We start from the raw sequence: 12,048 nt of genomic DNA, 5'->3' as shown, positions 1-12,048 counted from the left end.
CGTCAAAGCCAGTTTGGTATTCGGGTGAATGTCATCATCGACAACACGACATCAGTGTTCATCACCGATTCTTTGCTGTCGCACAACCATGATTTAATTGAAAGCCTTTTTGTGAAGAAAAATGAATGTGGACGGGAAAGGGACTGATTTCTAGTTTACTGCAATCATTCCGAGGTGCCTACATCTCCAGGCATTCATTCAGTGGATAGAAACATACAGCGAGAATGCCACTAACATCGGTTGGTAGGCAACCGGGTACAACGGGGATCACGCGGTCCCCATACTTGAGTGCATTTAGCACCGACAGCACCCAGGCTATTTGAACGCCGCGGTTTTGGAGACCGCTCAGCGTTCGTCTCATGATTTCATCGGTCACGAAGTTCAATAGGGATGGAGATAGTGGGCATCCCTGCTTTGTGTGCGGAAGCTATGAAGATCCCTGCGTATACTCTCACGTCCTGAAGTCTGAGAATACAAAGAGCTTATTAGGTTCACAAACTTCCGGGGCATTCCTTGGTGGGCAAGCGTGTCAAGCAGAACTAACCGAGCTGAATGCGCCTTAGAAATCCAGGAACACTAGAATTGTGGGTCGCATATACGTATAATGTTGTTCTGGTACGTGACGGAATGTGAAGATTTGGTCGATGGGATTAGTGTGTCAACCGTTACTTCGTCTTCAAAAATCACTATTCCCGTATTAGTTCGCGGTACCGTCACCAGCAGCTCCTCGTTGCGCTTCGTTGACTTGGTTTTCTTGGAAGCCTGCTACTCTACATAATCACGATGACTGGGTGTGGCCATCTTATACGCCCTGTGTACGACATGCCGAGTTGCGTTCTGATAGGTTTTGGGTAATGTGAGGTTGATTAGTACCGGGTTAATACCTCGAATTCATCCATTAGTTCCATGCGTGAACATACGGAGACCAAGTTGCTGGAAATGAAACTTTTTGTATACGGATTCCAGGACGTCTCATTCATCATTGTTTCATGGTTCCGCTACGAATGAGGACCATCCATAGTAGCCAGTGACTTCTTCATCAGTGGAGGGATCAATGATTCACCAATCTAATTTACAGCTAGTTGACCTTTGATCTTACTTTTCGGAAGATGCTACTGTGGGTTTCAAAGGATCCTCGTATTCAAAGTCGTTTGCAACTACAAGGGACAATAAACAATGTCGTCTTTGATCGAAATGCCATGACTCCTTCCCGGTTTAAGTGTCAGTAGCTTGTTTGTCTCAATTTGCGAATCCTATTCCTCCAAGATTTTCGCTGGGATGCGCTGGAATTTCTCCATCACAGCAAGATTATCCTCAATGTATGTTTCGCTTTGTTGAGGTGTCTGGTTCCGATCGTCCAGCCTGACAGACTACATGATCACTATCCTGCAGTCTGGAAAACTAAAGTGAAATATTTATACGCCAGTATATCTTCCACTTATGAGGTCACCAGATTGATGGTATCCATGCGCTGTACCCGTCGTATTACAGTAAATAGAAGGAGAAGTACCATCTTGTTTACGGACTTGACAGTTCATAGCAATATGTTGCGGCAAGATCTTGCTGTGCTGAAATTTGTTCGAGCAGGTTTTGCTCTCAGTTGCAGGAAAATTCAGTCTCGTCTGGAGATCGCTCACGCAATCATTCAGGGTTTGCGGCCACCCCGGATCACGCCCGATCGCGTTCTTCAAGAAGCTGCTTTGGTGGTAGTTTTATGAAGTGCCGCATTAGACTGACTCACGCAACCACCACAGTGAAACCCTTCAGAAGAGTGTACTCGTTAGGACAGGAAATTTTCCCAACTGTCGAATGTCCCTTCAAAGATTTTGTGGACGATGACCCAATAACAACCAACGCATTCACCCAAATAATCAGGCAATGAGATTCGAGCTTGAAGGACTTGCAACATTACTACGTTCTCATGTTGTTCAATGCCAAGACTATATGGCTTATCAAATTCCTTTCCGAAACCACGAGACCTCTGATACGCATCCGACTCGCCTTCAACATGGCTTACTCCCACCCTCATAAAAAAGTGGCCTTTGTCAGTATTTTACCCCGGTAACATGATGTCTAATTTGCTTCCCTGCATAACCGTTGATGGCATGTTCTGATGGAATTTGAGTCTTACGAGTTAGAAATTGGTAGCTGTGAAACCCTTGTGCACAAGTGACAGTGTTCTATCATTTCAAAGATGAGGAGGTTTTCAGATCTTTGTATTCTGCTTTGCGTTTCATCCTCATTCGGTATAGCCATATTTAATCCACCTTCGTTCCACTTTCCCAGGACACTATCTCATTTTCCACAGAATGCACTTTACTGATTCATGTCTATTCAACAGTGTCTCATGACCAGTCGACTCGCTTACCATCTAAGAAGTTGGCGTATCTTACCTGACATAACACTATCCACTTGAATGATAAGAATCCCTGAGTAACCCACTGCAGGTTTTGTCCTTACTGGAGCTTGTCAGATTGACCTAGTCCCCACATTTTGACTTGTCTCATTTTTTACTTGATTACCTGACTGGCTGTATGAGCAGATGAATATTTCTGCAAGTGAAACATGGGGCAGGTTTTCTACAGCATATTCACCTGTAGGACATCAGAAACGGCTTTTTTCATCTGAGGTTGGATTAAGTCCGATATTAACAACAAAGTATGCGTAGAAGAAACATGTTCCTGGCTCCATTTTTCTTCCTATCCTCCACGCAAGTTTTTTTCTGTCGGTGAATAGCGATCTTTTCGATTAAAACGGTCGTTGTCCGCTACCTCTGGGGATGATTACTTAACTGTTGACTTTATCGCATTATGGATGGCTTCATCATCACCGTCGATTGCGAAGCAAATGGTGGTGGTTAACTGGTTGTGTCGAATGAGACTAGAGTTCTCAACCGGAACTCCTCACGGATCTTGACCAAATAGCAGCGCCGGTTATTGTAATACTAGTGGGTTGAACTACCCTTCTAAGAACAACGTGCCCTGCATTTTCTGATCCATAACCCGAAGTGCCAGGGTACTATGTCACATCCCAATCCATCGACCAATCTAATGGGAGAAACTGGATGCTGGAGTGGCACACTGCAGTATAGCTCAGTGGGTTGGTTAGCTCCGCAAACCGCCACACCAGGGTAAAGTTCAATCTCTTCGCAGAGGCCTTGAAAAACCAGTCTTCAAAGCCCAAGAAGACGGTGTATAATGTCGGCCGAAGTTCAGTTTGAAGCAAGCCACATCAACAAAGCCTTGCATGTCGATTCCTAACTGTCAACAGCCTATATGAGTGCGAACGTGGATTGCTCACTTCTATTCAGCTGACGATCTGTAACAGGGTTCAAACCTTATGTGAATGAGGGGGAACACTAGCCTGAAGCGTTGTAGCTCGTTTGAAACGCGACTGGGGCAACCCAACCCCCAAACAAAAGGTCCTCTGGTCTCTCCTAGGGAGTGGGATTGCTGGAAGGTAGCTTGTAGGAGTTGGTGTCTGTGCACAGTGTCGCGGAAAAGGAACAGAAAAGGTTGTGAGACCTGCCAAAATTAGTTTATCAACGAAATACGCAACGGTCTTCGGCTGAGTTTGTCCCTTGGTAAACATGTGTTGAACCTCATCCGGAACATTTGTATTTTTAGAAAGTTTTTGATCGCTCAAAGCAAACTGCTGGGACTATTCAGTGTCCCTAATATCGATTTTCACCATAATGTGTGATTTTTTTACTTGTTTTAGAGTAGTTTTTTAACGGTAAGAATCTTCCGTAACGTCCAACCTCACCTTAGCACAAGTGATTCCCGAATCAAAAACTCACCTCGACCCCTGATAAAAATTCGCACTATCTTGGAGCGTCGTCCGCACTTCGCCCTTAAAATGGTCGACTCGCGAGAATCGGCTTCCATCTTGTTCTGATCAACACTTCTGGCATTTTGCTTTATCCACCTTCAAGAATGACTTGTCCAGGTCTTAGCCACCTAATCGCAGAGAAGTACTCTTGAAATCCAGCTGTAATTGAAGCCTTTGTTACTCGTAATCTGTCTGCGGTGATTTTGTTACCGATGTCTTGATGGCGTGGAAGTTCGGTACTTCAGTATTTCCACGACGAGAGGCTGCCTAAGTAAGTAATTAACAATCAGAATCGCTGGAAAAGCAATTCAGCCTTATCAGATTAAAGTGACTAAGACGTGTATGTACTATGCGTGCCCAATCACATCTACCAATTGAAGTACTACAGAGAACAATCCCTGACATGGCAACGTGAAATGAATATGACTGTTGTTAAGCTGTTTTCTGGGATTGTTGTGCTTTCCTGGCAGGTTTCATTTGATTCTCCTTACAGGTTACTGGATACACTGCAAGAAGTGACCTATCCCAGTGGCGAGCGTGCTATCACTTTCCGGTTGAGGTGTCTAGTCAATATTTGCTTCGGGACGCTTGGCAGTTTCTCATCTGCATTCTATTAAACATATGATGCGAGCCCAGACAGACGAAGTCTACCAAATCATTTTGCACCTATTTTATTGGTTACAGTCAATATAAACTTTCAGCGAAAGTCAGCTCAACAGCTTGGTTAATAACCCACCATACATAAGAATAATTAGAAGCAAGGTTTGAGTAGCAGAAGCTTAAAATCTGGCCCAGCCATTGGTTGCCGCAAAACAAGGGTTGCTAGGAGATAAAGCAAAGCAAACTGGGTGTCGGTTCTGCTGCGCACAGTAAAAACGTCAGGAGGCATTTCCGGTCCCGTGCAATGGATGCTTCACCGATGGCGTCCGCCAAAAATTTAACTTCGCAAGAAAAAACGATGGCTTTGTCTATGATTGTGCCAGTCGCCTAGGCTGTCCACACTAGTGACTTCAATCTGTCATTGCAGGTGGAAACGAATTCGCACAGAGAACACTTCTCTCGCTCTTCTTAAATTGATTGCGGCAATCGAACTTTCCCGGCATTTTCAAACGTGAGTAATATAGCCCACGGAACCGTTACGACCAGGTGGCACTTCTTGGCCTGATGGGGTAATGATGCAAAGCTCACTTGTTTTAATCACAACAGTTTGTTGTACAGCTCATTCCGGCGAAAACAGAACCTCCTGTTGTGATCAGAAGCAACCGTTTGCCAGAACAAACATACGTCTTCTAAAGGAAGCACCTGTCTTAGCGCAATAGGATACTCCAGATTAGTTCGACTCAACCCTAAATTAAATTCCTACCGCAGCAACCGCGGTAAAGATGCCCACGGGTTAATTTTGATTGAGCATCACAATTCGGCATTATTACCCGATGCTTATATCCCCGTTTTGAATAGACTGGAACCTACCGACGGCCAACGTTTCGTGCATCTCTATAACCATTGAAATATATTTGGGAGGTACGGGTTGACACTCGCAGGCCCTTCATAGGAACCTACCGACGGCCAACGTTTCGTGCATCTCTATAACCACTGAAATATATTTGGGAGTGTACGCGTGACACTCGCAGAGCCCTTCATACCAGGTTCTTCAGTGGGCACCGGTTTGACTAACAGTCTCCTGGTCATCCAGGTTGAGATTGTAACATGTGTGGTGACTTACTCCTTAGGAAGGTAGGCTATAACCGTCTTAAGCCAACTACTGCTGCCTTGTGGTAAGACATTTAAGCCAAAAGCTTCGATTGAGTATCCTAATTGTCCTCCTGTCTAGGCCTGATAATATCCCACCCTAACCATCAACCACACGTTTAAAACAATCACACTGGCAATGAGGTATGAACCCAGTACTCCTCAAAGAGCAAACAGTACCGCTAACGCTGGTTTCTCCCAATCTATCGAAACTTCGCCTTTGAACAGGGTTTTTTATTATGCAGAACCGATAATTTCCTCTACAGGTAGTCATTTTATGTCCGGCCATCAATTACTTGGCGAACTAGAAATCGAAAGCCCTGAGACTGCTGAATTTTGATAGGATCAATTATTGGGGAAGTTATTGTCAGTGTTTGGTTGTGCGCCCCTCGATTGGTGACGAAAGCTTCACAAGTTACTTGCCAGGTGGATAAATCAACTACCGTCAGAGGACACTGAATATCGATGCGTGAGCTCGGACACAATTTTTGAAGAAATGCAATTTGGTTAGGTGTTAGGCGGAATCCCGCGCCAAAACCGCCTTAGCAGTCTCATTTAGGCTATCAAACATAACCCGCGCTCGTTTGGTCAGAAGATCGGGCCGCTTACCAGTCTATCTCTGATTGGTGGAAAATTTGGACCCAGCAGCAAATCCTGATTCAGTACCCGCCGAATGCCGGTTTCCAAAGCCGCGACCACAAGGCCTTCGTAGTTTCCGGAATGTTGTTACCTCACGCATTAAATGACGAGCTGTATGTGTGTTTTTGACCTGGCGTTGGGCGTCTAATACAATTTGTGCACCCTTGGTGAAAAACATTGGCGCCATTACAGTGAGTGGTGGGTTTTTATTCAAAACCCGACGTCATCTACTCAGTTTGGTTAGCTTCTGGACAACTATCTTCGCGTTTCTATCGCGCTGATCCAACACATCGTTTTCGTTATTGAGCATCAAGCTGACCACTTAATGTCGAGCGGGTATTTTCCAGCAGAGATTTCCCCTTCGGCGACCATCTGTTGAACCAAGACAGGAACCACCCTCTCGGTGTGAATTTGCATATACAGACCAGAAATAATTGCAAGGTTTCACCCATAAGGTTTGGCTTAACTTTGAATTTGCCAGTGAATACATCTATCTGCCACCAGACAACCAGATCCCACGCTGTCCCTGTGAGAGTTGGTTTTTTGTGGGGTGAGTGCGGAAGTTTACGTTCAACACGGTTGCAAGTATCTCACAAAAGCTGTCCGCAAAGCAAAACAGCGCATCGAGGTCGCAGACTGTTGTCTTTTGGTTAGACCCTCGCATGAGCCCAGATCAAAGATTTCACCTGGCTTATGATCCCGTCGTCTCTCTTTGGCCTCATACCTGTACCTAATCAAGACACCCAGACCTCATAGCGAACCGCCTGCTCTCAATTCGATGGCTAGGATTTCGTTTACTTAGTGTAAGTTATTTATTAAAAGCTGATTTTTGTGGTTCCTCGCCTTCCTTGCCTTTCAAACCGGAAAAATTCAGTAGTTCAATACCACAGTTCTGTTTCTCTGATTTGTTTGTTTTATAATAGAATGTTTCGCGTCCGATTCTTTCACTCCATGCTGTATCAAGGTTGGAACCACTAAGCGCCAATCCACAGCTTCTATGTCCTTAGCTGAACGTTGGCTGATCCTGCAGTTCGGGTTCGGATGCATGAATTGGACATGGTTTGCCTGTCAGCCTGGTTGGGATTTCCGGATAGATATCAACCTCGGTATAATGGCAGAGGTCGTTCTGATGATTTTCCTCTGCTCAGTCTGGGAACAAAGAAGACACCGTTTGCCTTGAGACATTGAAAATATCGTTGTCAATAGGTAGTTAATGTGCGAACATGCTATATCAGACATCTCAGCTGAAGTCAACCGTGATACTGTGTTCAGCTGAGACTAATATGGTTGATGTCGAAGGTTTGTTTTTCGCAGTCTGGCGGTTGAACGACTGGTATCCAGCCTTGGAAATATCGGTGAACTGGAGGCTATTTGTTATCATAAGGGGTGAGGGGATTACACCCGTATGTTGTGCTAACAAGAGGATACTTTGCTGCCTAGTTGGTTAAGCGCCAATGAAACCTTCAAACTAAGGAATAAAAAGGGAAACGAGTCATCGCTATTCCTACATTCATGAGGATGATCAAGCACCTTCTTACTGTCAAGGTTTGGAAAGTTTATTGACAGATTATCGTAGCTGAGCTGTAGTGTCGCTCCAGTGATCGCACGCAGCAGCCTGTCACCATTATCACACCTGAAGCCTGATATAGCCGATAAACTGTAATTTCAAAGAATGTATCGAGAATTCGAGTGCGTTAGGGTAACTACCAATCGCGTCTCTCTACCAACCTTGTCAACAGAGGGTAGTTTTTGAGTGCTCGTCAATTTAATCTTCCTGATTCACATTGTGTCAAGGATAAGTAAGATCGCGACGGTTATCGGGAAAGTCTTCTCGCTGAAATGTTCATTAAGACTTTTTAGAATCACCGAAAACCTGGAACTTTTACTCACTCGGATAGGGATAAGGGGTGACGGCAACATGAACTATGTTTATTTGCCTCATTTATTTCAAAGCTATGTGTTCTTATGACGAAGAGATCTGTATTTGGAAGACCCTTTATGATGGGGACTGTTAGTTAATTTCAAAGAATGTATCGAGAATTCAAGTGCGTTAGGGTAACTACCAATCGCGTCTCTCTACCAACCTTGTCAACAGAGGGTAGTTTTTGAGTGCTCGTCAATTTAATCTTCCTGATTCACATTGTGTCAAGGATAAGTAAGATCGCGACGGTTATCGGGAAAGTCTTCTCGCTGAAATGTTCATTAAGACTTTTTAGAATCACCGAAAACCTGGAACTTTCACTCACTCGGATAGGGATAAGGGGTGACGGCAACATGAACTATGTTTGGCCCCATTTATTTGCCTCATTTATTTCAAAGCTATGTGTTCTTATGACGAAGAGATCTGTATTTGGAAGACCCTTTATGATGGGGACTGTTAGTTTAATTCAGGTTTTCTATACCGTCTTATTTTCTGGGATAATAACTTTTTACACACACTTATACGGGGTTGAAGGGTCCTCTGTGTGCAGCCTAAAAGTCCTTTTCAGTGTTCTAGATGTTTACGTTGTGCTTTCTGAGCTGAAACCCGTTTTATTTAATTAACTATTTTATAGACAACTGACGGTAGCTTTTGGAGGATGCGCCGTAGCACAAACGTATCAGATTTGACGACTCTGAAGGGTTATTTTATCATCCGAAGTGTGTCCCACGTGACCGGTGAGTCTGACAGATAGTATAAAGCCTGAACAAACTAGTAAAACAGTTCAGCACTCTATCCTTGAGATTCTAATTAAAGAGCAATCGGTAATCTCGCTGAATTATTATAGTTATGTTTTTGGAGAGGTCACTCACCAGATCATGCGTCACAAACACTCAAACCACGTGACAATTCTTGTCCCACTTGCAACCTTAACTGACAACATGAGCACTACAGCTTGCCATCCATTTTCGTTTACGCGGCTACCACCTGCGTCACACGCCAGGCTTACGAACTTCAACCACATCAGGTCAAGTTGTATTCATTTTCGTGCAAGCATCAAGCACGAAAGGACATCCCTCTCCTCACACTGCACACAAGTATAGGCATACAACTCGGCCCGACCTCACACACACTCGCTCCACAAGTCTCCACGGATAACTACAGAACGTGGGTAGCAGCCATAATGCAGAGAAGACACGTCCCGCGTCCGGATTTTACTCGGGGAACTCTCAACATGTGTCCTCAAACGATAAGTCACTTTTTTTATAGCTTATTCCACTTTTCTCATTGTATCTATTTTTATCAAGCGCACCTAACCGTTGTATTCATCAAGATTCATAAAAAATAGACATTTGTTAGTACTTCTTACATGTCGATAATCATCTTAATCACGTTACAACTACAGCACTAACATTTTCATCCCAGTGGTAATATTCGACTGCCAGGTGTTGTACACGAAATCCTTCTGCTCATGCCTAACCAGTGATCGAATGTACGATGAAGAAGATTCAGGCTCAATTCTGCCAGATTTAGGTGAAAAAATATTTGCTGAAGTTTACAGCGCTAAGATAATTCAAACAGGAACACTATTATGGGCGATCACATGCTATCAGAAACCCATTGGAGGGAAATGAAACGGAAGGATATATCAGAATGTGATGGATGCGAAAAAATGCAACGGTTGAACACAAGCGAGGAAACAGAGTGGGTTCACGGATGACGGAGTGCGATTTACTATAGCTGAGTTCAGTTGAACGCTGAATTATTGCGAGATGCTCCTGTTGCACTGTGGATGTTGCTCTGAATTTGGGTGTGGCATGAAATGAAGCGAGATATTTTTCAGCTACTGGTGAGCACTAATAAGTAGGCCACTGTGGAGGTAGTATTTTCGCCCGTGTCGGACGCACATGCGAGACACGTCCGTGCCAAGAAATTATTGTTGGATCTATAGTCGGAAAACACAATCAACGCCTTATGGGACTCAAATTTAAAGAACAAATATCTTAGATTGGGGCCAAAGAAACATAACAATAGCCTTTTCATTTTTTCATTCGTCTCGATGACGATCGACGATACAGCAGTGAAACACCATATCTGGTTCAGCTGTCCTGATTTACACGAAGCTCATTGACGTCCATGAAATTGAAAGTTTAACTTATTCAGAGAATTTCAGTAGACTTAAAAAGCCAGGTCGCATAGAACTGCATCTGCTGTGATGCCCGAGTAGTAAAATAATTTCACAGTAGCTCGGTTTGAGGATACCAATTTTTGGGAAGTAATCGCCGTGTACTACATTGGTAAGAGGGGTGATATGGCTCAAGTGGTTAGAGCGCCAAATTACTAACTGAAAGGCCCATGATTCGAACGCGACTTCTGCCGCTCAAATTCCTCTGTCTAGGCTTGGGCAACATGGCAGTATCCCAGCCCTCGTACTTCCTGCTTCCTGCTTTGATTTCTATATCGGTAAGCCACACATACCCAAGTAGTTCTGCACTGTTTCATTTCGGAAAGTTCCCGACAGAAACAAGTTAACTTCAACTTTTATCTGCCAGCTCTCAACCCTAATCATGTCGGCTTACACACATGTCTCATCACAAAACCTGATTTAGGGTTGACAATAGTCCCTTATCTTAAGAGACAACTGTCGTTCATGCAAGCCGATCAGCAAGTTGTCTTTGCATGAGAGCCGTGTGTTTTTAAAGAATATGTGAAATCCTCAATGAGCAACATGGAACGACAGTAAATTACTCGCAGGACGAAGTGCTCCGACACTGATATCTCCCTCCGAAACAGCGTTAGATCATGAAGCAGGAACTGTAATGATATGAGTCTGACAGGCTTGCGGTTCAGTGTACCTCCTGACTATAAACCGCATATGTTCACCGACTCATCCAGGAGGGGAATGCTCTTGGCGTCCAAAAAAAAAACGTTATTACCTCAAGATACCAAAAAGGGCAGTTTTCGATGTCGAGAAAAATGCCGTTGATTCTGTTAATCTAAAGCATCACTCCGAAATTTTCATCCTGTTTGAAACGCTGCATGCCTCTTTCATTGGGTTCCTACCGGTCTGCGGAGATAACTCGATCAATTCGGTCACTTTCCGTGGTGTCACGCGAGGCTTTATTTTTAGCCATTCTTCTTTAGGCTAATTAAATCTCCTGTGTCTTTATCTCATATAGCTGAATTTCTGTGGTGGTAATTAGTCACTGATTCCAATCAGGTGAACGATATTGCTGCTCGTGGATCAGTAAGAGATCAAGAGATCCAAATCACCTCAAAACGTTCAAATAATTCTGCTGAAAATGTTGCAACGCGTTTTCACATATTCAGTGAGTAAATCCCTAATGGACAACTTCACATCAACACCAATGCATTAGGCCAACCAATCGGTGTTAAAGATAGGTCTCTCTGACCGGGGAACATGTTGAACTGACCACTAAACCCACGGAAGCTAAAACAGATGTCTTCATCTTCAGCACGCCCGCAGTCGGTGTGACAATAGTCTGGTTGCCAAATACATAGTTCTTTTTGGATCAGAGTGGTGTCCTTCATGTGTAGGGCATAGGCTAAAGGCTTCAATGACTCGCCAAAACTGCCTCCTAAGCACTGTGCACGTGGTGTGGGAATATTGGATCAGTGATGTTAAGTTGACACAGAGGTTGCCTTAGAAAACTCTCTGCAAACAGTCCAGTCAGTTCGTTCCTTAACACCATGGGCCATGCTCTTCAGATGCTGGAAGTTGTCACCTCGTGGATTCCTTTCAAAAGCGCCCTATGTTGAGTGCAAGCGAACAAAGAGATTTGATTTGCTTTGCAAATTAGTGTATTTCTCGGAAACAGTCCAATTTGCGTTCAAGAAAAACATAAGGTTGCCGGAAACTGCGCCTACCTGATGAGCCCCAAGAAGGG

General features: G+C 44.1%; 1 protein-coding gene across 1 annotated transcript; it reads left to right on the top strand.

Moving 5' to 3' along the window:
- Positions 1 to 1,278: 1,278 nt before the first annotated feature.
- Positions 1,279 to 9,392, top strand: T265_14887 (hypothetical protein; the record flags this gene model as incomplete). Its single annotated transcript, XM_009175676.1, has 2 exons — positions 1,279 to 1,319; positions 9,095 to 9,392. Coding segments are annotated over 2 exons (339 nt in total), but the record flags the coding sequence as incomplete, so codon positions are not given.
- Between the last annotated feature and the right edge of the window lie 2,656 nt (positions 9,393 to 12,048).

The sequence above is a fragment of the Opisthorchis viverrini genome, assembly GCF_000715545.1.
Source record: "Opisthorchis viverrini unplaced genomic scaffold opera_v5_290, whole genome shotgun sequence".
In the NCBI taxonomy this organism is placed as follows: Eukaryota; Metazoa; Platyhelminthes; class Trematoda; order Opisthorchiida; family Opisthorchiidae; genus Opisthorchis; species Opisthorchis viverrini.
This window is presented reverse-complemented; position numbering and strand designations above follow the sequence as displayed.